The sequence below is a fragment of the Myotis lucifugus genome, unplaced genomic scaffold (assembly GCF_000147115.1).
Source record: "Myotis lucifugus unplaced genomic scaffold, Myoluc2.0 scaffold_381, whole genome shotgun sequence".
Classification (NCBI taxonomy): domain Eukaryota; kingdom Metazoa; phylum Chordata; class Mammalia; order Chiroptera; family Vespertilionidae; genus Myotis; species Myotis lucifugus.
In genome coordinates this window covers 762,201-789,634 of record NW_005871429.1, presented here as the reverse complement: position 1 = coordinate 789,634, position 27,434 = coordinate 762,201, and the positions used below count along the sequence as shown (strand labels likewise).

At 40.0% G+C, this 27,434-nt stretch overlaps 1 protein-coding gene across 4 annotated transcripts in view; it reads right to left on the bottom strand.

Moving 5' to 3' along the window:
* Positions 1-7,518: 7,518 nt before the first annotated feature.
* The window catches only part of SLF2 (SMC5-SMC6 complex localization factor 2), a 42,976-nt gene continuing 23,060 nt past the window's right edge, over positions 7,519-27,434 (bottom strand). For all 4 annotated transcript variants that reach the window (XM_006101728.3, XM_014467122.2, XM_014467123.2 and 1 more), the window contains exons 10-20: positions 27,328-27,403; positions 26,420-26,561; positions 24,422-24,524; positions 23,434-23,610; positions 22,006-22,103; positions 21,350-21,437; positions 19,372-19,503; positions 18,877-18,954; positions 14,794-14,880; positions 12,727-12,795; positions 7,519-10,814 (exon numbers count right to left, since the gene is read on the bottom strand). In XM_006101728.3, the coding sequence (XP_006101790.1) occupies positions 10,779-10,814; positions 12,727-12,795; positions 14,794-14,880; positions 18,877-18,954; positions 19,372-19,503; positions 21,350-21,437; positions 22,006-22,103; positions 23,434-23,610; positions 24,422-24,524; positions 26,420-26,561; positions 27,328-27,403 (1,086 nt within the window). In that variant the 3' untranslated portion in view covers positions 7,519-10,778. The remainder of the gene's footprint in view (positions 10,815-12,726; positions 12,796-14,793; positions 14,881-18,876; positions 18,955-19,371; positions 19,504-21,349; positions 21,438-22,005; positions 22,104-23,433; positions 23,611-24,421; positions 24,525-26,419; positions 26,562-27,327; positions 27,404-27,434) is intronic.

Genomic DNA, 27,434 nt, shown 5'->3' with positions numbered 1-27,434 from the left:
AGCCCTTTGATCTGTGTGTGGGTGGAGGGTAGATGACACCTATCCCCAGACTACAGGGAGTACTGAAGGGAGGTGGCCAAGCATCCATAGAACTCCCACGCCAGGGCTGACTCAGTCATTCTGACACAGGAAGTCGGGTGGAACTTGCCCTCCTTACAAGACCCTTGACTCCCCCCAAACCAAACCCAAGGTAATAGTCCTTCTCTGACCAAGTCAGAAGCTTAGCTAGACCTCCATCTTGGTGGAGCTTGGGTTCTCAGGGAGAATGCCTTCTCCTCCCAACAATGAGACCCAGCTGGGCAGCAGCTGCCCTTGCTGCCTGCGGGGGTGCCTTATGCAGGAAGGCCTGGGCAGAGCCGGTTAATGGGTCTTTGTTTATTTTGTCCTGTTTTCTCTTTGTTTTTTCTTTTCCCGGGCCTGAGAGCTCCCTCTGGAATTTCTCTTTAATTAGATACTTCTCCTCAGCATTCCTCTTTGAGGGGGTGCACATCTCTGCCCTGCCCATTCGAGTCTGTACTGCACCCTCTGCCTAGGCATCTACACATGTCCCTACCTGCAAACAGGCACTCACAGGCATTGGGGGTATCTGCCCCCGCTGGCTGCATGAGTGTAATGTCTATGCAGGAGGCTCCAGTGTAAAAGGCCAGTTAACAGACATGAGCAACATGGAAAAGGCAAACAATGGGATCCCTGAGCTCTTGGCCACCTCCCCTGGCATATCTTGGAGACTATTCCCACACCTGGACCCTCCTTCAAGCCAACCAGCTGGGGATGGGATTGGGTAGGTGGCCTCCTCTGAGCCATGTAACAGGCCTGATCTCTGAGGTGGCTTCTGAAGACTTCCTGAGCTGGGCTAGGTGTGGAGGAAGCCTGACCCACCCAATCTCATCAGATGCTCCCAAACAGGGCCAGAGGGTCACTGGCCTCTCCTTTCCCTTCCAGGTCAAATATTAACTATGTGGCCTTGAAGAGAGGGGAGGGACCAGGAGCTGGCCAGAGGAAGAACAGGGATTTGGAGCGTTTATTTAAGAGGTAAAGGTCAGCACTGTAGTGGGCAGAGCCCAGAGGGGGGGGGAATGGCATATGAGTAGAGAGAAGAGGGTCCCTGGACCACAGAAAGAGCATCAACTTCTGGTTTAGGGGCTGGGGCAGCAGGAGGCCCCAGGCAAACTGCCCATGCTCCACTCCTCCCTGTGGAGGCACACCTATTTACCTTTGGGGCCTCTTATTTGCTTAGTGAGAAAGGAGGGGGGAGCCCTATGGCTAGGAGGAATCAGTCCTTAGGATTGGGCAGGAGGAACACAGCCCAGGTCAGAGGAACCACTCAGAGTGTGATGCATGGCATACTTACACAGGTTTACACAAGAGTCACATGTATCCAGAGGAGGGTGAGGTGCATGCAAACAGGTACATACACATATACATATGCAGAGGAGGGCTGTGAACACATGTACTCAGGAGAATCATGCACACACACATTCACAGGAAGGTTTGTGCACACATATGTTCACATAAAGGGCCTACCACATGTATTCATATGTATTCACATGTAAGGTTATAATTACAGGCCCATTCACTCAGCAGGTCACACAGCCTTAGAGGTTGACAAGGATGCTATAAACCCACATATGTGCATATGAAGAATTGTACACCATTCACAGTGGGTTCTGCACACATATACATATGTGGAGGGACATGCACACAAACTCATTGATATAGTGATTCAGGCACTGTCATGTTCACAGAAAGTTCAAGTGCATGTATGTTCACAGTCCTCAAACACACAATTACATCTATGCAAATGTACATACAGATGTACCAGCATATGTACATACAGGGGTCCGATTCTCACCGCAGGCTTGGAGGCTGCAAGTGGCCACGGAGGGTGAGATTAAGAGCAGAACCCCACCTCGCTATCCAATGTCCTAATTCTAAGGCCAGACTGTGTGTGTGTGTGTGTGTGTGTGTGTGTGTGTGTGCGCGATGCGGGGAGGCTTCTGACCTCAGAGGCTTCTGACCTCAGAGGCTCAGATGGGATGGGTTCATGAGTCAAGCCTGCTCTGCAAGGGAGGAAGGAAAAGATGGAATGGAACAGGTAACTTGGCACTCCTCTACTCCCAAGTATACTGCAGTTCTAGATATGGGAGTTGGGCCTAAAAACTGTTGGGAGAGAGGGCGGGGTTAAGGGGCAACAAGGCTTCAAGGTCTCCAGTCCACACCCCACACTCCACCCCTGGTTCCAGAGTTTGGGTTGCTCCCCAGGGCCAGCCCCCTAGACTCTGATCACCTTCCCACTAAGGCAGATCCTAGGGCAGAGGGAACTGAGGAGGGGAGACCCCTCACCACCACCCCCCCACCCCCCACCCCCCCGCAAGATCAATGTAGGATCAGCAGGCTCTCAATCTTCAATCCAGAGGTCCACCTGCTTAGTGGGGGTGGTATCTCCCTCTGCCCAATGGGATGGGATGGTGGTCTCTCCTGGCCTGAGAGCCCCTCCCCCGCTGCCTCCTTCCTCCGCCAGCTCCTCCCGGATTCTCTCCTTTCCTCGGGTCTAACCTCAGTCTCTACTGCTGCAGCTCGAGGACAAGCTCTCCTTCTATCCCGCCCGACATCAGGAGACGTGACCCAGATCCCGAGAACACTGTTCGCCAAGCGGCCCCCGCCCTGCACCGATCCCCGACTCCACGTTCCCAGGTCTGCACCCCGCGCGGCTGGAGGCCTGGCCCGCGCCCCTCTACAGCCTTTATGAGGGACGGGGGCACTTGGCGGTGAGAAAGGCCTAGCCCAGCTTGGAGGGTGGAATGGATGTGGGCAAGGCCTGGCCCGGTCCGCGCCCACCTCAGCCCAAGCACCTCCACCGCCCGCACTCCCTGCCTCTCTCACCTTTGCGCTCGGATCCCGGGCCATAGAGACAGCGACGCACAGCTCCGCGGCCCCAAAGCACCAGCTGCAGGATGAAGGGGCCGCGGTCAGACGCGGGGCGGGGTGGAGGCGGAGCCGGGGGTGGGGCGGGGACCTGGAAGGCGGGGCCGACCGGGTAGGGTGCCGAGTAGGTGCTGCTGTCTTCTTTCACTCCCCCCACCCTACACAGTTTCAAGCCAAGGCTCACAAACAGCTCTCCGACAACTGGCGCCCCCGCCCCCAAGGCCCGCAGCCCCAATACTGCCCCCTGGTGGTAGCCTCACTGCCCCCAGGGCCGTCAACGGCTGATAGTCCCCCTCTCCCTTCTAGGATTTCCTCCTGCTAGAGACGTACCAACCTGTCCTCTGGGGGCTTAAAACTCTCCCAAAGCCTGAGAGCCCGAGGCCTGTCCTCACTTCTTGCCACCCCCTGTGCTCCCTGCCGAGGGTCACAGTACTTGGAGACCAAGCATTGGGTCAGCTCTGAACACAGAACAGGGTCTTGATTCTTAGCTCCAGGTCCCCGTCGCCTGTCAGTCGAACGTCTGGGTGGGTGAAGGTCAGGTCTGGAGGGATGAAGCAACAGCTGGGCCAGAAGTGCACACAGAAAATGCTGGTTTTGGGGATAAGTAAGCCACAGGCATTATTTGTACCTGTCCGCTCAACCAAATCTTAACTGGGGTGCACCTCCTCAGGGACTGGGTCACACCTGCCTCCCTTTCAGCTCACCTCGGGCATCTTTCTCACTCCAGATCTCTCAGTGAACCCCTCCTAGGCAATGAAATGTCCTGTCCTTCCTAAGCTCAGTCACCTTACTCAGTAGCAATCTAGGAAGCCCCCTCAGAACCAACTCCCCACCTCCTTTAATTCAACTAGAATAGTCCTCCCACATCATCTTGGGCCCTTCAGTTTGCCCTCAACTGAGGCCATGCCTTCTTCCCAGCGCCTATTAAAGACCTCTCTAGGGTTTGACTCAAACCTGAGCTCTAGCCATGACCTGGCCCGATCCTCTCTCTCTCATCCATGACAGTATTGATATGGGCCCAAGAGCAGGACCAAAATGAGGAGGGCCCCAGGGACACAGGTCACTGACTCTTGCATGTGCCTAGGAGTCTGTGCTCTGGAGGGACAGAGGGTGGGGGAACAGGTGAATGAGCACTGGCTTGAGAACGGGTGAAGATTCAAGAGGCTCTGTCATTATTTAACTTAAGGGACCCAGGGAGACACATCATCCTTCTTTTTCTGAATTCCTCAGAGCTCAGTTTGGCACTTCCTCATGTGCAATCTCATATTTGGGCTGCTGTGTGTGACTAGACAGCAGGCTCACATCACACTTCCACCTCCCCCAGCACTCTGCCAACAGGATGTGTGTATATGTGGAGGGGGAGGTAGCTGGAGAGAAATGCTTAAAGTGTACATACACATTTACAGAGAGTGCTCAGCTTTTTTTTAAAAAAAAATTGTGCACTCATTCCATTCTGAGGGATTAATAGCTTATTTTAAAGATGGGAAAACAGGGTCTAAGAAGTTAAGTAACTTGCCTTGAAATTATTCTTGTGCTTACAGAGGGAGCAATCAGGATTGGGAAAACCCGAGAAGGGAACAGGGTAGCCTGAATGGGGTATCACCAGAGCAAAGGCAGAAATGTGTAGGTTTGTATTGGGGAGTAGGCAGAAGAGAAAGAGCATGAGAGAGGAAGATGAGTTTGATTTGATGAGATGGGAGGGTTCCTAGTAGGTAATAGAAGGGAAAAGTCAGCAAGTAGTTTGGAAAAGACCACAGAAGAAAATCCTGAAAGAGCTGAGTAAGGAAGTCCAAGTTGGGAAGACTGGGAAAGACATGGCTAAGAAGAATACATCTGCAGTCCTTGTGGGAAAGTGGGTTGGGGTGACAGTGGAGGAGGGGTAGGAAAACTGTGAGCCCCATAGGACAGAAATTAAACTGCAGGGGTGCCCAGTGGGCTAAGGGACACATCTCCTCGTGGTCTCACAGAACTCAGTGCCGACTTGACCTCAGGAGGTGGCAAGTAGGCCAGTGATTTGGTGGTAGGTTCAACATCCCACTCACCTATGCTATGTGAGGCAAGCCTTTCTCCTCGAAGGTGCTCCGATGGCAGACTCAGCACCTCACCATTTTCATCTGAACAGAACTATAAATCACAATGCTGAGTTCCAGCATGGCACTTGCTACACTGTAGTTGGGCAGATACTTCAGTACCTCTGATAATATTCAGACCACAATGTATTTCTCTCTGCTGTCCTCCCACTTCAATCTCTGAATCTAATGAAATGATCAGATGTGATGGCGATTAATGAAACTTTCTATAGTAAGCCCCTGTGATTGATAATACTCCTTTTTGCAAATCAAGCTGATGAAATATGAATGAAAAGAAGAGGGACAGTGGAAGAGACTCGAAAGCAAACCAAGAAATTAATCCTAACCTAGCTATGAATTTGTGTCACAGGCAGGGACACAGGAGGTAGGTCATTCTTTGAGCAGGTTGTTACTCATCCTTAAAGTCACCACCTTGTCTGTTTCACAGTGTGGCTGTGAGAGGATCCCATTTGAAAACCTGGTATACTTCCCAAACAGAACGCAAATGTAGGTTTTGTATTTGCTAGGCTGTTCTCCCCAGCTCTGCTGAAGGAAAGTGGCTGCGGGTAGTGCGGTTGTCCTCAGCCACCTACACACCAGCATTTGGCTCCCGGCTTGGCAGAGCAGTTACTCACTGTAGCAGGGATCCTCGGTGTAGGGGGTAGGTATGAACTCCTGAAACTTGAGCAGAGGTTCCCTGAGGCAAAAAACCCCAACTCTGGCCTAGTCAAGTTGTTCTGCTTGCTGTTCACTGTGGCAGCATTTCTGTTCCTGTTTTGCCATCTCCACCTCTGGCTTGCCCAGTACTCTCCCTTTAGGTGGTGTGATCTTTGCTTTGGCCACATTACAGCTGAGGTGCTGCTTCAGCAGGGACTGTCACCAGTGCAACAATGCTGTCGTCTTACTGATCCACAGTGCCTCAGAAGCCTGTTTTGCCTGTTAAGTTTTCCTCCCAGCCAGTCGTCTTGGAGTCAGACCCAAAGCTGGGCCTTCTGGTTTGACCTCTCTTGACTCCAGCCTGGGAAATGGTTAGCAAGGAAAAGGGAGTGTCAGGACATGTCCACAAAATGCTGGGAAATCACCACCCACCACCCCTTTCTCGGCTTTAGCATGCTGGGTTTTAAAAAGTCACCACCTTAATTTTTTACCAGCAGAGGCAGAGCTGGACAGAGAAGCCTCTGGGGCTCACTGGATCAGAAAGAATAGAGCATGCATAGTTTCAAGAGGTATTTGCTCAGATGTCAATGAAGCCCAAGTGCCTTAAGACCAATTTTGTCATCTGAGAAGAGCCTCAACTTAGAGCTAACTAACAACAGTTAGCATTTATTGAGTTCTTGCTATATGCCAAGACTTTGCTAAATATTTTTCATGCATTTGCTCATTTAGCCCTCACAAACTCATTATTTGTTTTAGCAGATGAAGAAACTAAGACACAGAGAAGTTAAGTAACTTGCCAAGGATCAAACAATTGTCCTGGTGAATCTGGGATTTGAGGTCAGGACTAAGTGCAAGGGCAAGGACCTTGTACAAGGCTGTGCTGCCGTCTCCCAGTTCTTAGGCAATGTCTCTGCTTTTGCCTATGCTGTCACTCCTCCACTGTCAGAGGAAAATGCTTACAGGCTGTCTCCTTTTAACTAGCCTGTCAGAAGGGAGAAATATCAACATGGTACTGAGACCCAAGGCCCCTGGCAACCATGTTTAGCCCTTCTATGACCTCGTAACTCCTGTGAGGTGGTGCCAACCAATGTCCCCACAGCTGGTATATCCAGAGCTGTATCTGCCTGGCAGGTTGGAAGTGATCCTGCCCTGCCTCCACACTGTATGGCTTCTCCTGGATTCTAGGACAGGGGTGTCAGGCCAAGAGCATTGTTTTCCAGTTCTCTTTGCCCAACAACATAAAGTATTTTCACCTGGATACCAGAAGGTAAGATTCATGAGAGCTGTTTGTTGTTCACCACTGAATCCTAAGAGTGCCTAGCAGGTAGTAGGTAGGGACTCAACAGTTGTTGAACATAGTGAATGAGGTAATGTAAGAATGAGATTACTGAATTCCTAACTGCAAAGTATATAGCAAATTATTAATTGGTTATATAAAAGCGAACTATATACAACTATGGTTTTAAGTATTTATTCCAGAAACAGGAGACATCAAACTAAAGACTGCCTGGAGAATCCAAATCAAGAGGAAGAAAGAAGCCCTAGCCAGTTTGGTTCAGTGGATAGAGTGTTGGCCTGAGGACTGAAGGGTCCTGGGTTTGATTCCAGTCAAGGGCACATGCCTGGGTTGTGGGCTCAATCCCCAGTGGGGGGCATGCAGGAAGCAGCCAATCAGTGATTCTCTCTCATCATTGATGTTTCTATCTCTCTCCCTCTCCCTTCCTCTCTGAAATCAATAATATATATATATATATATTAAAAAGAGGAAGAAATCAGTTTAAAAAGCAGGGAATGGGGCAGGTGAAGAAACAGGACATTCCAGATACTTAACTATCCCCACTCCCAAACAAATATTACTGAACACATGTTCAAACTGAGAAAAAGCCATTTTAATAACACACACATACATTCATAGGACTTTAAACAAGATGTAGTATAAATCTTTAAAAAAAAAAAAGGAAAGAAAAAGAAAACCTGTATCTCCTTGTAAACTGCCTAGGAGCTGGTGGATTAACTGGCTGACAGGACTGCCCAGGGAAAAGAAACACGCAGATTATGAGGTGCACCAACACTGTTAAGAAGTAATAAATAACCACAGATCATGCTCTACATGCCCAGCCATCTGCACCCTAATCTTGCCTCCGTGGAGGCGAATCAGGACAGTCCTTCCCTAATTTTCAAACTCAGTCACTTGTTAATGGATCAATTCTTAAGTTTTTATTTTAAAATGTAAAACTTATTCTTGGTTTAAAGACTTGACACATTATTACTGGCCAGTCCCCACCAACTATACTTGCTTGACAGAAATAAAAATGCAAATGTTCCAACTGAGCCTGGATGACAACACACCATTTTCTCTCTTTTACCTCTGGGGAGATATTTGTGAAGTCAAAAGCAAGCTATTACTTGTATCTCAAAACAAAAACAAAATGCCAACCTTCCAAAAGGTGACAAAGGCACCACTGCCGTCAGGAGATAGACAGAAATGTACAAATGCTGTTACTTTACTGCTACATAGATGCATTTTGTGCATGGAGAGCATCTTCACTTAACATGATATAACGAATAGAATTGTATTTTCAGATAACAAGAAAAGCAGTTTAGAAAAGGCAAACAGTTACACACAAAAGCATAAACACTTACAAATACCTTAAATTTTAGCTTGCAATAAGGGTAGGAAGTTTGACATACATATCCAGAAAATTAGACAAGGTGATTTTTTGGCACAGTAATAATACTGCCAAACACACCACCACTCAGTGCAAGCTTTGTTTGCCAAGTCCCAAAACTGGCCTGACATTCTCTGTGCAATGAACATTTTCTCCCCCACTACCATCCCATTCACTGGGTGGGCAACAACAGCAGGAGGGAGACAAAGCAAGGGGACTCAAGAGAGAGAAGGGTAGTACTTGATTTGGGAGAAAAACCATGGGCTACTTGTGCTAAAAGAGAATCACACAATTTTTATGAGAACCTGAATGCAAATACTGACTGAAATAGGACCTGGAGACTGAAGACGTCTACCAGAGTCACAAGTACAAGAGTCCAAACCAATGTTTGGCCATTTATTTCAAAGGGACACATGAAGCATATTTCTCTAATGGAGAAAGATAATTAAAAATAGAGACTTTTCTTATTGGAACTGCTAAATAAAAATGTATCAAAGTGGTTTTAAATTTGATGGGCAGTTACCTGTTGAAACTGCAATATAAAAGGGTCACTTAAAAAAAAACACACCTGAATAACCCACTTGTCCCCCCCATCAATGTACACATTAGAAAATATTTACACACTGTAATTACAAGCAATATAAGCAGTATTTTATACTTCTGAGATTTTGTACACTTTACACAATGCAAAATGAGAGAAATATGAACACTTATAAAATTACACACAAATAATGTATCTACAAAGTATTAAATTACAGAGTGAAAGCCCCCACTGTTGGGCAGATAGATGCCAGAGTTTCAAGCTTCTGTCAAATATAACTCTTTGTATCTATCTCATTAACCGTAAGTGGCATTTTCTAACAATACCCTTAAGAGGTAGTATCAAGTTAATATTCTTACCAGTAAACTCAATACAGAATAAAACTTTTGTTGGTCTGACAGGGTTCTTAGGAACTGAATTTACTTAGTCTTCCCGAGAAAATCTCTAACTGCTCAATGCTTGACATGGGCTCAAAAGTTACTTATGCTATTTTAAATGATAAATTAAAGATAAAATGTTTTTTACTCCTAAGCCTCAATTCAGAGGTAGAAAGCTAATTTTCCAAAATTTATTTTCTCCTCTATCAAACTACAAACATCAAGTCCAATTCCCTTCCCCATCATCTTTCCCCCCATAATTGGAGACCTCAGAGTGCTCAGGATAGCTAGCAATGTCATCCAAGTTAATACTGAAAGAAAAAAAGAAGTTGGCATTTTCTTTTATGAAAGAAACCCTCCTAAATGGGACACTCAGTCAACAAAAGAATTTTTCAGAGCTAATAAGCGTCTATTACTACCAAGGGCTTCAAAGGGCCCTTGGGCTAAGACCAGCATATGCATTTCTACTAACCCTCCACCATTTAAACCAAAGGGTGGCTTTCCAGTGTTTAAGAATTTAGAGCAGCTGTGGTTTTTAAGTGCAACAACTTTAAAATACAAGCACAAACACACGTGTATGTGCAAACACATGTGGCAATGTTCTAAGGAATAAACACCATTCAGGTTTCTGCCAAGGTTATATACTCATGAAAATAAGGTTTTGGAAACATGTCCAGATATTTAAGCTTTTACAATACAGACACCTCTGTAATATGGCTACTAAGGGGCCAGAATTCTAAGATTTAGCCAAGATTCTATGATTTAACCGGTATTTTAAAAAATGCACTGGAAATTAAAACAAACTGCATATGAATGTTTTGGCATGAAAACAGAGCCACTATTTTATAGCTTAACCTTTGCCCCTTAAGGGGATCTGACAATATACCTTCTATTTCTCAACCATTTAAATGTATTTTAAAAAACCTAACAGATTTATAATCTTGAATAGTGAAGGAAAATGCACGGATTGGAACCTCCTATGGTTTGTAGGAGTTACCAAGAGATTTATCCTTTTTGTTACTAAACTCATTTGTAAGCTTTTCCATTAAGTTTTAAAATAACCAAAAGGGAAAATTAAACCCAACTAGAACTTGGTCTTGGTTTCCATGTACAACTTCTCACATTGGTCCAAATCTTTTCTTACATATTTCATGTGATTATCCAAGTGCCACAAATACAATAAAAAACAAAACAAACAAACAAAAAAAACAACAACACCACTGGCTTATCGTTTAACAGAGGAGTTAGTTAATAGGGGCAGATAAGACATGCAACTATAAGCTGCTTCTACTCTTCCCGCCTGTTATAGGATTCTACTCTTTTAAAAGGCCAATTGCCTTAATTAAACAGATTGTGTTTCATATCTGCTTCAGAAATGGCAATTTCTTTTATTACCAGCCTCAAACTAGATATTCCAGTGGCACACTTGCTGCCCATTTTCTTAACATTCCGCTGGATTTTGTAGTAACCCTTTATACTCCTCTAGGAAAGGCTCTTATTGAATTTCTCTTGGTTCATATATTTGCTGTTGCAACTCCTGTTAAGAATCTGGAACCCAGAAGTCATGAAGTTGCCCCTAGAAAATAGAAGAGGGGAAAAAAACAGAATAAAGAAAAACCAAATTATGAATTAATCTTTATAACACATATTATCATCATCGAGTTTTAATAACAAAAGAAATAAAATCTTTATATTATATAATTCTCTGAAAATTTATGATAATCAGATTCAAGTTTCATATTTTGTGGTCTAACAATTAAAAAGTATAAAGTAAGTACAAGATGATTTCTCTTCACCAACACACACATTTAGAGGGTGATATTTAAGATTAAGATTTCTCAAAGACTTCTCTAACAGGGCATGCATATCTTATGAGGGACACCAACAACAAAGGAGTCAAAATGTCATAAAATAGTGAGATTGCTTCCTAATTAATATTCAGTATTCCTGTTACTTTGATAAAAAATATAAGCAACGCCTCGGCCCTGGACCAGCAGCATTGGCAATACCTGAGAACCTGGTAGAAATGCAGAATATCTGAGGTCTAACTTCAGACAATCAATAAAAATCTGCATTTCAACAAATTCCTTGTTGATGCTTATGCACATTAAAATTTGAGAAGTTCGTTTGTAAACAAGCATGATGGCAAACTTAATAGCAGGTATTTAAACAATACCTCTCTTAAATAAAGTCTCCTTAGATATGATGACACCAAAAACATGACAAAAGGAAAAAAAAAATAAAAGGAAAAAAGAGATAAAACTGGACTTCGTCACAATTAAAAACTTTTGTTCTACAAACGATACCATCAAGACAATAAAAAGACAACACACAGAATGGGAGAAAATTTTTGCAAATTATACCTACTAAGGGATTTGTATTTAAGAGTATAAAGAGCATTCTTACAATTCAACAATAAAGATAAAAACTCAATTAAAAAATGGGCAAAGAAATTGAACAGACATTTCTCCGAAGAAGCTATATGAATGGCTAATAAACACATGAAAAATGCTTATTAGTCATTAGAGAAACACAAATTAAAACCACAGTGAGATTCTACTTCCCACCCCCCATTAAGCTTTAGTAAAAAACAGATAACAAGTGTTGACAGAATGGGGAGAAATTAGAAACCTCAAATAGACTGGTGGGAATGTAAAATGGTGCAGCCACTTTGGAAAAGTCTGGCAGTTCCTCAAAACACTTAAGAGAATTACCATATGACCCAGCAATTCTACTCCTGGGTTTATGCCCAAGATGTTTTCACTTGAGAAGATATGTTCACACAAAAACCTGTACACAAATATGCATGAAAGCATTATTCTTGATAGCCAGGAAATAGAAATAACTCGAATGCCCACCTAATAAGTGGGTAAATAAAATGTGATATATCCATGCAGTGGAATATTATTTGGCAATAGAAGAACATGCATGCTACAACATGAATTCACTTAACATTATGTTATGTGAAAGAAGCCAGTCATAAAATACCATAGTATATTATTTCATCTATATGAAATATAAAGAACAGGCAAATCTATACAGACAGAAAGTCTGTAGTTGTCTAGGGCTTCGTGGAATGGGAATAGTGGTTGGGGAATGGGAGTGACTGCTAGTGGATATGGGATTTTTTTTTTTTTTAAGTAACAAAATGTTCTAAAGTTAGTTTGTGGTGATGGCTGCACAACTCTACATATACTAAAAACCACTGTAAACTTTAAATGTCTGAAATGTATGATATGTGAATTTTATCTCAATTAAGCTGTTAAGAAAAATGCTTCTTGTGAAATAACCTCCATTTGATGCACTTACGCTTATTGAAATAAATTAATGAATATAAAGCAAACAAAAAAACCCCCAAACTATTATACTGGAGTTTTCAGTTTATCTTAAGATACATAGAAGTGCTGTCATATTTTTTCAAACAATATGAAGAAATACCAGTTAACAAAACTATTAAGAATACATAAAACTGTTTAATAAAATGACACCTGAGTAGGCCGACAGTTCTGGATAATTTCCTGCCATTTTCCATGTATCCTGGCAACCAAGTCTTTTACCTTAAAAATATCAAATAGGGGAAAAGGATCAGATCAAAACATCCTCACCTAAAATCAATTTAAGGCTTGATACAAAAGATCTGATAATTGTGATAGGCCTACATACAACTCAATTTGATTTTTGTCAAGAAATAAAAAAATAAACTACTCATCTTCTGGAGGTGCTTTAAAATCAGTGATTAATAAGACTCATCACCATAATCTAAAATAGTGAACACTTAGGACTCCATTTTCCAATTAGATACAAAAGATCATCCACAAAAACATATTCCCTATCTTCAAGACACACACATTTTCAACTTGCTGGCTTTTGAACACTCAGAGAAGCTAAAGGGGAGCTTTTGTTATTGGGGCCCTAGGGTTAGGCTGTTACCAGCTTCTATATGAAAGTCTGAAGGCCACAAAGAATGGTTGTCATTTGTTCCTTTCAACATGATGAAGCTTCTTTAAATACGTGGTACATTCCTATATTTGGAGGTTTAACAAGTTTTTATGTAAAACTTAAATTTTCCTACCACTCTAGAGATTCTCAATTAGGTCTTGAATATAACAGCCTGAGAAAAATGTTTTAAACAAGTCAGGAATTTTATAGCTACTTCAAATTTATAAAGTAAATTACAAGATCTTTTTTTAAAATATACTTTTGATTTCAGAGAGGAAGGGAGAGGGAGAGAGAGAAACATCAATGAGGGGAGAGAATCACTGATTAGCTGCCTCCTGCATGCCCCCCACTCGAGCTCGCAACCTGGGCATGTGCCCTTGACTGGAATTGAACCCGGGACCCTTCAGTCTGCAGGCCAACGCTCTTATCCATTGAACCAAACCAGCCAGGGCGCAAGGTCTTTCTCCCTCCCCCCCGCCCTCCATTTAGAGTTCAGTAGATTCAGTTTCTCTAAAACAATTACCTAGAGGCTTGTGGAGAGAGGCTCTCAACTATTTCAACTCAACTACTTCAGCAGGGCCATCCCCTAAACAATTTCCATAGACCTCTATGTTATTCTCCACTTTAAGTAAGAGGAACCCTGGCACCAATCTATGTCCCGCCCTTGGCTTTAAAAAAGAAAAACCTTGGGTGGTCTCCTTTTACCATGTCTGTCAGCAGTAGCCACTACCACTGAGTTCTACGGGCCAGTAACTCTAGTTAGTATTCAAAAGAATGTGTGCTTCTGAAACTACAGTTTCCACTCTAGGCCAAAGAGCTATCCCCTACATGTATTTGAAAACCTGCAACCTGATACAGCTTTCTTAGTTGCTTATTTTTGTATTTAACTTAAATCTACTAAAATAAATACAGATACTAAATCCAAATGGGCTAACCTTTACAGCCAATTAATGTAAGATATAGTTACAAAGCAGATAGTCAACATTCAATGACTATCCAAACACAGGGACAAAAGGAATCAGTTTTGCATTATAAAAGCTAAAAGATGATTTGGAATAAAAATATTCTTAGAAGAAAAAGTTTTTTTAAAAAGTGTTAAGTTAGTGTTTCAGGAAAAACTGCCAAATAATTTTATTAATACGAAAGTTGTTTTCCTAACTCTATACTCATATACTTAGCTTTTTTACTCTTTGAATATACTAAACCTTTAAGGAAAAAGCTTAGCAAGCTTACTGCTAAATCATTTCCATCCTAGAGCTCAGACTGGCTGATGTGTAGGACTGAGAGATTTGAAGAGTCCTTCTTCCTTTAACACATTCTTAGATGGAATATTCAGAGAATAACACCTACCTTATTTCTTCTCTATGAACAAAACAAACTTTTATAACCAACATTTTAAAACTTTTATATTTACTTAAACAATGCTTTAATCCTTCAAGTCTACTTAAACATAAAGGTCTTAACTTGTACATAAGTTTCATTAATAGTAGAAGAATTTTCCTCATCTGTCAGGAATTTTAGAATAGAAAGCATAGTAAAATTTCTCTTCCTCAAATATTAATGTAACCAATGTTTAACAAACAAAAAAAATGTGAAAAAATGAAATGCACACTTACCTTAGTTCTATAAAACAGTCTTGCATCTTCCCTAATATCACACTTAACATGCTTTTCCAAAGCCCCACAGAGGTGCACAAAGTGTTTCTGTGCAAAACAAACGCAAGGAATGAAAACAACTCTGAAGCATTACAAATTACTAAAACTCAAAAGCATTTAAAAATTTACCATTCTCCAGTTAGCAATCTCTGATTTAACCACCCAACACAACAGCAGTCGTATCAGTGAAGTAATAACTGCCACAATGGTTTATTGCTAGTTAATGTAAAAAGATATACACAATAATAGCCTGGCCAGTGTGGCTCAGTAGTTCAGCATTGACCTATGAACCTGGAGGTCATGGTTCAATTCCTGGTCAGGGCACATGCCTGGGTTGCAGGCTCCATCCCCAGTGTGGGGTGTGCAAATGGCAGCTGATCAATGATTCTCTTTCATCTTTGATGTTTCTCTCTCTCCCTCTCCCTCTCTCTTCTTCTCTGAAATCAATAAAAATATATTAAAAAAAAGATATACACAAAAATAAAAGTTGTTTTTTTGCTACGAATTGAAGCACATAAATGGAAATTAATCCCAGAGCCCAGACTGTGATGTAATGTGTTAAAAGTCCTTCCTTTAACACATTTTTTTCATAAAATATTCAAGTAACAGCTAACAAATTTTTCTCTTTAAACTATTTTAATAGTAGTTTCTTGAAAAATTAAGTGTCTTACCACAATGAGATATCACCTCACACCTGTCAGAATGGCTTTCATGAATAAAGCAATAAACAAGTGTTGGTGAGGATGTGGAAAAGGGAACCCTTGTGCACTGTTGGTGGGAATACAGATTGGTGCAGCCACTGTGGAAAGCAGTATGGAATTACCTCAAAAATTAAAAGTGAATCTGCCTATCACCCAGTGATTCAACTTCTGGGAATTTATCTGAAAAAACCAGAAACACTAATTCAAAAAAATATATGCACCCCTATGATCATTGCAACATTCTTTTATTTTTTTAAATATATTTTTATTGATTTTAGAGAGGGAGAGGGAGAGAGATATAGAAACATCAATGATTAGAGGGAATCATTGACTGTCTCCTGCATGCCCCCTACTGGGGACCAAGCCCGCAATCTGGGCATGTGCCCTTGACCTGAATCGAACCCAGGACCTTTCAGTCTGCAGGCCGACGCTCTATCCACTGAGCCGAACCAGCTAGGGTTCACTGCAGCATTCTTTACAATAGCCAAGATTTGGAAGCAGCCCAAGTGTCTATCAGTAGATGAGTGGATAAAACAGCTATGGTACATTTATACAACGTACCGTACTACTGGACCATAAAAAGGAAGAAAATTTTTACCCTTCGGGACAGCATGGATGGACCTAGAGAACATTATGTTAAGTGAAATAAGCCGGTCAGAGAAAGACAAATACTGTATGATTTCTCTCATATGTGGAAGTTAAACAAACTAAACTACCAAGCAAAATAAAGACAGACTCATGGAGAGCAGGCAGGGGTGCTCTGGTGGGCAAGGGTGTTGAGGTGGTTGGGGGGGGGAGAGAGGGAGAAGGATTGAGCAAAAAAGAAAAATTAAATGTCTTTCAAGTTTTAGAAGTATATAGTCCAAAACAGTCACTCTCATACATATACTTAAGTTGAATATACTAAGGTAAGAATGTAAATAGATACTTTAAAAAAGTTTTTTTTTTTTTTTTTGCCTGGCTGGCATGGCTCAGTGGTTGAGAGTCGACCTGTGAACCAGGAGGTTGAGGTTCAATTCCTGGTCGGGGCACATGCAGGGGTTGCAGGTTCGATCCCCAGTGGGGGCATGCAGGAGGCAGCCAATTGATGACTCTCTCTCATCATTGATGTTTCTATCTCTCTCTCTCTCCTTCTCCTTTCCTCTCTGAAATCAATAAAAATGTATTAAAAATTTTTTAAATTGACTTTTAAAGAGAAAGGGAGAGGGAAACATTGATGTGAGAGCAAGACATCAATCGACAGCCTCCTGCACGCCCCCCACTGGGGATGGAGCCCCAAGCCCTTGCATGTGCGCTGATTAGGAACTGAACTGGCAACCTTTTGGTGTATGGGATAAAGCCCAACCAACTGGGCCATACCAGCCAGGGCTAAATGGTTACTTTTTAGGAGGGAAATGTGATAATAGCTATTTTAAATAATTAAAATTTGAAAAATTTATAACCTTTGATCTAGCAATTCTACAAATTTACAAAAATGCTTGCATAGGTTGGTAGAGACATATGAATAAGCATATCCATATTAATACTGTGTGTAATCACAAAAATATAATATTCAATAAAGGTTTTGAAATTATATAGTTTTTAGAAGTGCTTAATCTTAAAGCAGCGCTTTTTCAACCAGTGTACCATAAGAGTTTTTTTTTTAAAGGGGAGAATGATTATTTTTACTTTTTAAAATATATTTTATTGATTTTTTACAGAGAGGAAGGGAGAGGGATAGAGTTAGAAACATCGATGAGAGAGAAACATCGATCAGCTGCCTCCTGCACACTCCCTACTGGGGATGTGCCCGCAACCAAGGTACATGCCCTTGACTGGAATCGAACCTGGGACCCTTGAATCCGCAGGCTGACACTCTATCCACTGAGCCAAACCAGTTAGGGCTACCATAAGAATTTTTAAAACATGCAATACCTGACTATTTAGTTAGGGGCACTGACCGCTTTTCCCTTAGAGTATCAAATAAAAAAAAGTGACGATATCCAACACAATAATAGCCATGAATGAATCAAAATTGTACCTATTTGTTTGGTTAGGCTGGCAAAAATATATATATTTGGTGTGACACAGAATTTTATTAATTAGTTTATATGTGCCATAAGATGAAAAAGGTTGAAAATAACTGTTATACAGCAAATCCAAGGTTAATTTTTACTAAATTTTCTCCTACAAAAGAATTTTCATAAATTGGTACATGGAAAACAGTATGGAGGTTTCCCCCCAAATTAGAATAGAACTATCATACGACCAAGCAATCACTCTTTTGGGTATCTACCCAAAAAATCTGAAAACAGTTATTTGTAAAGATATATGAACTCCTATGTTCACATGGTGGCCAAGACATGGGAACAACCTAAGTGTCCTTCGATGGATGATTGGATAAAGATGTGGTACACATATACAATGGAATATTACTCAGCCATAAGAAAAGAGGAAATACTGCCATTTGGGACAACATGGATGGATCTTGAAAGAATCATGCCAAGCAAAATAAGTCACACAGAAAAATATAAGAATCACATAATTTCACTCATGGAGATATAAAACAGAAAGCAACAAATGGACAAACAAAACAAACAAAAAACTCATAGACACAGACAACAGTATGGTGGTTACCAGAGGAGAATGGAGGTGGAGTGAGGTAGAAGGTTAAAGGGGTTCAAATATGTGGTGACAGAAGATCTGACTTTGGGTGGTGAACACACAATCCAATATATAGATGATGTATTATAGAACTGTACACTTAAAACTTATATAATCGCCGAAACCGGTCTGGCTCAGTGGATAGAGCGTCGGCCTGCGGACTGAAGGGTCCCAGGTTCGATTCCGGTCAGGGCATGTACCTGGGTTGCGGGCACATCCCCAGTGGGAGATGTGCAGGAGACGGCTGATCGATGTATCTCTCTCATCGATGTTTCTAACTCTCTGTCTCTCTCCCTTCCTCTCTGTAAAAAATCAATAAAATATATATTAAAAACAAAACAAAACAAAACAAAAAACTTATATAATCTTTTTAAAAAATGTTTTTATTGATTTGTAGAGGGAGAGGGAGAGATAGGAACATCAATGAGATAGAAACATCTACCGGCTGCCTCTTTCACGCTCCCTACTGGGGATCAAGCCCAAAACCTGGGCATGTGCCCTGACTGGGGATCGAAACTGCGACCTCTTGGTTCATTGGTTGATGCTCAACCTCTGAGCCACACCAGCTGGGCAAAACTTATCTCATTAACCAATGTCACCCAATTAGTTTAATACAATTAAAAAAGAATGTTCATTCATTCATTCCATCAATAGTGACATTTATTAAAAACAACAACAAAAACTATTTAAAACTACTTACCCGTTGTCCAGAAGAAAAAGAATGGGAACAACTAACTTCACCAACTAAATGAAGAAGAATGTAGGTCAGGTAATATGCCTATTAGAGAAATGAATAAAATGAACACCCATGAAATTAGCTAGCATAGATATCACTCCAGTTTACACATTGGGAAAGCTGCCCAAGAAAGATTAAGGATTTGCTAAAGTAAATTGAGTAAGTACGAAAAAGCCATGCATTTAATCCAGGCTTTCTGATTTCTAACGCAAGTGCATTCATTTTACCTCACAACTGCCCAAGTAAAGGGCTACAAAAAAATATTCCCAGTATTAAATTACCAATAACCATCCTTTTTTAACCTCAACCTCAACTCTCAAGTTTACTGAAGAATTTTGTGATAGTAACATTCACTTTATAGTACTCTCTAAATGCCTATGCTGTATCAGGCTATGGTTAGCAAGGTGGCATCAGTCATGCTCATATGTACTCTTTTTGAGATGATCTATCTTCAGATACCTGCTTTTCAAGTTCCAAATGAAGACTGTCATCAATGATGCCATTTGGTTGTTCAGCTCTTTTCTTCAAGACCATTTTCTTCAACAAATCAGAAGGCTTCATTTGTACAAGATACCGATGTAGGACTGATATCTATCAAAAGAAAGACATTGAGTAATATTAAGCAATACAGTTGGTCTTTCTCAGACTTTTTTGTTCTTTTTTTTTTTTTAAGGGGTCTGTTCATTTTGACTTCTCTAATTTTGGCCCTTTAACTAATAACAATTTCTCTTCTATTTTAAAGTCCTCAATTGCTTAAAAGGGATTTTAAATGAAAGATTAGTGCTTGTAATTGAGGATAAAAGCTTAAGGAGGAGACCAAATGGCATTATAATAGAGATCAAAGAGTGTATTTTCTGTGAAATTATTTGAAAGTCAGTAAAACTGAATCTCTCTGTGAGTAGAAGTCACTGAATTTTTAAAAGAATTCCCTTTTGAAGGCAGTAAATATCACTGAAAGGACTGAGAGATATTTGATAATGACCCTGGTGACTCAGAAGTGGTCCCCAAGTATCTGGAATCAAATCTACCTCAACTCCACCAATGCAGCTGTTTCTTTTAATCTCTGTCCCATAGCACCTTGTGCACACTTCTATCACTGCTCTTACTACACTGTACCACAATGGTTATTTTTTTGTTTGTTTGTTTCAATGACTTAGGTTATGTTTTCAAGGGCAGAGTCTCTAATTCATCCCCCTCTCCCCCCAGATTATCTTGTACCAAACTGCAATTCAAACAAGAACACTACATCTAAATCCGGTTCTATGTTGAGTTTTCAAATATAACTATGAGTAGTCCCATTAGTACTATTAATGTTTGAAAAAAGCCTTCAGGACTTCTCAGAGTGGAACTTGCCTAGGACATGTTTATACACACCTGTGTATGTATGTGAATATTTACTACTGAATAAGTACTGAAGGGCAACAACATTTAAGCCAGGGGTCCTCAAACTACGGCCCGCGGGCCACATGCAAATACAAATATTGTATTTGTTCCCGTTTTGTTTTTTTACTTCAAAATAAGATATGTGCAGTGTGCATAGGAATTTGTTCATAGTTTTTTTTTAAACTATAGTCCGGCCCTCCAACGGTCTGAGGGACAGTGAACTGACCCCCTGTTTAAAAAGTTTGAGGACCCCTGATTTAAGCTCTACAATTTAAAGACTAATATTAAAACAGGTATAAGATGCAATTAATGCACAACTAGTGGCCCGGTGCACAAAATTCGTGCACTGAGGGGAGGGGAGGGTGTTCCCCAGCCTGGCCTGTGCCCTCTCTCAGTGCGGGAGCCCCACGATCGATTGCCCAAAAGAGGTAGGCTGGAGCTGGGGGTCCTGCCCCTGCGGTCCCGTGCAGTGCAAGCAGCGTCAAGCACCGCCCACCCTGGTGATGGATCGTGAGGAATGAGGGCGTGATGACCACCTAGGCTTTTATTAGTATAGATAGTTTTGCAATTTCTAATTTTGTGATAAAATTGCTAACCTTGATGCATTAATTTAATAAATGACATCATATATAACACATTATGATTTCCCAGCAGATTTTATATACTATTTCATCTAAATTAGTGGTCGCCAACCGGTGGTCCGTGAGTTCCGAAAGGTTAGCAACCGCTGATTTAAGGAAACCTTTGGAGCAGCGGTCGCCAACCAGTGGTCTGCGGACCACTGGTGGTCCATGAGGTCCAAAAGGTTGGCGATCGCTGATCTAAATGTCCACAACAGTCCTATGGAGATGGTAGAGGGTGTGATACCATCTCCATTTCACAGATGAAGAAACAAAATCTCATTAATTAAGTATCATCCTAAAGATTACATGAATAGTATTATGTCTGAGAGTTGAGATCTAATCCCAGGACTTGTGACTCAGGATCCATCAATTTTCCCTACACTTTACTACTTCTTCCATTTATTAAAGGAATACAAAAATGTTACCTATACCTGCAGATTATTGGTGTTAGGGATATCTTCACGTTTCTCATCCAAAAGCTTTGAAATAATCACTAGGCTGAGGCACTGTCTCAGTTGCCTGGAATTACAATTTTAGAATGTATTTTAATCAATACTGTTTGAGAAGCAGATGAATGAGCCAAAAGTTCTTCTAGTCCTGCTAATTGAAAATATAGCTAATCAAGAGAAGGCTATATAAGAACATATAAGCTTTAATAGAATAGTAAAAGTTTCATGTAAAATATTTGTACATAAAGTTAGAGTTGCCTTATCAGAATCGGGCTGTGAATACATTTTCCCAGAGCTAAGACTCAGATCTAACACTTAAGGTATGATAAAAGGAAATAAAGGTCCCAAAAGCATTATGTTATTAATGTAAACATTATACATTTTAAAATATATTTTTATTGATTTCAGAGAGGAAGGGAGAGGGAGAGAGAGACACACACACACATCAATGATGAGAATCATTGATCGGCTGCCTCCTACACACCCTCAACTGGGGGGCGAGCCCGCAACCAAGGCAATTGCCCTGACTGGGAATGGAACTGTAATCTCTTGGTTCATAGATCGATCCTCAACTGCTGAGCCACATCGGCTAGATAACACTATACATTTTTAAATGTTTAATTCTCACTTTTCAATACCTTCCACGGGATGTCCAGTTAGGGACCAGCTGTACCAACCACAGAAGGTTGTGGGGATGACTGGAGAGTTCATTTATGGCCAAACAGAGTTCAGGCACCTGAAAAAAAAGAATGAGTAAGATTTTTCAAACAGGACAGTGGAATCAAATATCCAACAGATCATCTACAATGATCTTGCCATAATGGAAGCATTATAATGAAAAGAGCACTCATTTTTAGAAACAGCATGGAGCCTAGTACCTGCTAAAATGTAGATAGTACACAGATTCAATTTTATCTTAAACTCTAGAACAGACTGAACAGATACCTATCTATATGTACTTAAATTTCCTTCTTGGAAGAATAAAGTGATTTGAATACAAATATCAGTTCCCAAAGGTGTATAATGAGAGTTGTACAAGACTGTACATCTTCCTGGACCTGGGATTTCTTGCATTCTAAGGATCCTTCACTATTCCACTATTTAAAGTCTAAGAGAATTGCTTCAAAATAATCCCTGAGTAGGGTAAAGAAATATGGGGGGAGGATAACAGATGAGACAAGATAATGTCTTGATAATAACAAAGCTGGGTGATAGGTAGTTAGGGGTTCGTTATACTTTCTTCTATTTTTACACTTCTTTGAAGTTTTCCACCAAAAAGCTTGAAAAACATAATTTTTAAAAGTCTAACAAAAATTATGCATGTTTAGCCTCAATATGGCTGCAGAAGTTCAACTTATATTTTTGTATGTATAACTCACTTCATTATTTCTTTTTCGTCTCTGCTCAAAGGTCACTCTAGAAAGGCATTCCTTGACTGCCTTGCTACTCTCTATACTCATGTTTTGCTTTATTTGTAGCCCTATTATAACTTGACATAATATCATAATCTACATTTACTTTTTATTTATTTTTTTTTAAAAATATATATATTTTGATTTCAGAGAGGAAGGGAGAGGGATAGATAGAAACATCAATGATGAGAGAGAATCATTGATCGGCTGCTTCCTGCATGTGCCCTGGATTGGAATCCAGCCCACAACCCTTCAGTCCGCAGGCCGATGCTCTATCCACTGAGCCAAACCAGCTAGGGCAACTTTATTTATTATATAACCCTCTGACTAGGGTAAAACTACCATGAGGTCAAGGGCTTTGTCTTTTTTCACAGATGTATCTCTAGCATCTACATTAATGCTTGGCCCACAGTAATTCCCCAATAAAGACATTGGGGCTGGGTGGGGGTAGATATGTGGAAAAAATAGTTTTAGAGATGATTCAGTTGTAATGAATTTAAATAATACAGTCCCAGCAAAGACAGTCCCTTCCTCAGTTTATTTTTCATCTGCCCAAGATCTTAACTGAGCTTAGAAACTATTCTGCATGCACTGTGAAAGTCAAATTGTGATGTTACACAAGAAAACCAATACTAAACTTTTAAATAATATTACCTTTGTGTTCCAATCTCTGATGTTTTTCATCAGGTTTATCAGGAGACTTTGAAAGTCCACTAGAGGAATCTGCTTCAGCTGTTTTTCCAAACTCATTTTAAATAACATTAAAATCAGTAACATTATTTCGTGATCCTGGTAACCTTCTGGATGTATTGATGTACATAAGCCTAGAAACTTTGACACAAATGCAGAGACAAAGCTACTTGAGATAAATTTTACTTAGTTTAAAATAAGAACTTTTAAATAAAAAATGCAAAAGAGAATTGTGTAGAAAACAAAACATTAGCTGCCTAGGGAAAAAAAATACTCATGCTAGTAGTTGAATTAGGTGATAGGATTAAGTATTTTCTTCCTTATTTTCTCATTTTCAAGATTTTCCTTTTTCTTTCTTTTTTTAAAAAATATATTTTTATTGATTTCAGAGAGGAAGGGAGAGGAAGCAAGAGATAACAATGACAGAGAATCATTGATCGACTGCCTCCTGCACGCCCCCTACTGGGGATCAAGCCCGCAATCTGGGCATGTGCTCTTGACCAGAATCGAACCTGGGACCCTTCAGTCCGCTGAGCCAAACCAGCTAGGGCTCAAGATTTTCTTAACAGCGTAATATCATTGATTTGATCCAACCACTAAAAATGTTTTAACACTGTTATTCTTAGTCACTGAGTTACATTGTAATATTTTTTCTTCATACATCTGAATTCTAAAAAATTATTGGTTTTAAAGATATTAGTTTCAAAAAGCTTCTTAGTAAAGTATTCCTAGAACTATGTTAAATATATACTCTGATCATCCCTTTCACTCCTAATATTAAAAATCAAAATAAAAACAGCAAAAATAATCTTTAAAACAAAGATTATTGCTAAGAAATTTCAGAGACTGGAAATCACCTGGTAAAACACTACTGATTTTCTTTTAAAACTATTAACCACCAAAGTAAATGGTTCCAGCTCTCTGTTAAGACACACATAAGTGTTTTACTTACCTTAACCACATTTAAAATGTTGGTTTCAGGAAGAGTTGAAAAAATCGGCTTACAAGATGAATCTTCACTTCCTTTTCCCCCCAATGTCATTTGTGTTTCAGAACTATCGAAAGTGAATAAAGCAAAACGAAATTAGGTACAATATAATTATAAGAAATATAACATCAAAAATGTATATTTTATTGAGGCATAATTTGCATACAATAAAAGGAATATGCCCATTTTAAGTTTTGATAAATATATATGCTAGTGTAACCACCATCCGAATCAAGAAATAGGACATTTCCATTACCCCTAAAAGTCCCTTCATGCCAGATGCAAGTCAATCTACTTTGTCTCACTCCAGGTAAATACTAATTTGATCTCTATCTCTATGCATTAGTTTTTCCTTGAACAACTACTTATTATAAGGCACTATCCTCATTGCTTTTGGTGTCAGAGAGTTATGTAGATGATGGCTCTGACTACAAAGAACTCTTAGTATTTAAAAGCCTCCTATGACTTAAAGAAACTGCCACAGCAATATAAAGAAACAACTGTAAGCCCCCAATTTTGGTTGAGGTAAGTGAAGAGGAGACACATGGACTTGGCATTCAAAGATCTGACTGGGTGGCTCAGTTGGCTGGAGCATCATCCTGTACATGAAAAGGTTGTAGCTTTGATTCCTGGTCAGGGCACATGCCTAGGCTGAGGGTTCCATCCCTGGCAGGGCATGTACGAGAGGCAACTGATTGATGTTTTTCTCTTCCACTCTCTAAAATCAATAAAAAAGCATACCCTTAGGTGATTTAAAAAAAGATAATATTTTCTTGTTTAATCTAATTAAAAAGTCAAGAGGTATATAGATACAGTGTGCTGTGAAGAATTATACTCCCAGTCTAGACCTTCAGCCACCCATCTCCCCTCCCCACAATCACTACTAATTTGTCCTTTTTTCCACAAGTGTTTTATGCATATACAAATAAATATGAGTATTTCACCTCCTCACACCTTTAATATAAATGTTAGCATACTATATACTACTTTCTGCACAACTCTTTTTTCACTTTATATTTATCATAGAGATACTTCCATATGTGAAGAACTTTTTATTTTTCAAAAATATATTTTACTTATTTTTTACAGAGAGGAAGGGAGAGGGATAGAGAGTTAGAAACATCGATGAGAGAGGAACATCGATCAGCTGTCTCCTGCACACTCCCCACTGGGAATGTGCCCGCAACCAAGGTACATGCCCTTGACCGGAATCGAACCCGGGACCCCTGAGTCCGCAGGCCGACGCTCTATCTGCTGAGCCAAACCGGTCAGGGCACTTTTTATTTTTTAAATATCTGCTTGGTAGTCCTGTGTCCCTTCCTAGCTATACACCTTGGGCAAGTTACTTAATATGTTTCTATGCCTTACTTACCAGCAAAATGGGAATGAAAATACTAACTAATAGTTGTAGTGATTATTAAATGAAATACTACATATTAAGACCTCAGAACCATGCTTTGCACATACTAAGCAATACGTTTGAGTAGTTGTGATGATTATTATTAATGTACCATAATCTGTCCCCAATAAATGGACTGTCTTTTGCTCTTTTAAATAGTGTTTCAATAAATAAGACAGGTAATATTTTGACAGAGAAACACTAAGGATGGAACTGAGGGGTCAGCATGAGGAAGAGCCAATGCAACAATGGCTAATTTAGAGAAAGAACAAGCAGATATTTTGGTTAGAACAAAGGGAGAGCAAAGCAGAAAACAGGTAAAATATTATTACTGTGTTTTTGAATTTTAAAAAAAGTTTCTATTTTCCTTTTTAAACATGATGATGGCTTTAGCTGAAGACAGAGGTTCATGTATCTAATTCAAGATCCATTTCAACTTTGAGAGATTTTTAAAAAAATCAAGAATGGATATTAAAGTTATTAAAAGAATGACTATTAACTATTCTTATATAACAATTGTTTAAAAGAATGTTTTTGGCATTAATTATGAAAAGAAAACTTACACTAGATTATCTTCATTAAAGTCTGGCTGAAGATTCTCCAGAGGAAACAAAAATCTAAAATCAATTCCCATATTGAAAAACACAGCTGCTATATCAGACAATGATGGGATCCAAGGCCAAACTGGTGAATCACTGAAGGTATCTAGTAGAAGAAAATATTTTATCTCAAATCCTGAGTTCACAAACACAGAGTTGCAAGGTGACAGTCTGCATGTGAAATATGGATTATTATAGTGATTCTATATAATGACAACTGGTAATGATATGTTAACAATATAGTTGTTTAGAATGATCATATAAAAATTACAAATTTTCAAATAAATATGAAAGAAATGATATTTATGAACAAAGTATCTGAGAGTGATGGATAAAAGCAACACATTTGAAAAGATGGAAATAACAACGGTAAAATACCACTACTATTAGCACAGGGTGATTTTACCATCACCAATGCCTATGTGTCACAATCCTCAAAACAAGTAAGACAGCTAGATCACAATGCTTGTTTCATTACAAGAGATCTCAAAGGTTTTGAAAAAGCAATTGTCACACTTTTGCAATAGACACTATCAATTGCCTCAGTGCACAATCAGTATAATACTGTTGCTCACCAAGAGCCAATTAAAGTTAATTGACTAAATAAATAAACTTGCAACTATTTCTACTTACCTAGCACAGTAAGCCATGACTTGGTAAATATTAGGTAAGGGCTGCCACTTGCAACATCTTATACAACTAGAAAAATGCAGACACTCATTTTTGATTGGAGTTTCATTTCATTTTTAGATTACAAAAATAATTTTTATTCTATATTCCCAAATATCCTACTAGTAATTTTCAGCAATACGAAAAAGACCAGGTACACATCAACCAATAATTCATACTGCTAATTACCATTATATACTCACCATTTCTAATTGTTATTTCCATCAATGTACTTAAAATCTGCACGGACACAATACAGTCTGTATGAACTGACATCATCTAAGTAGATGAACGATAAGAGTATTAAGGA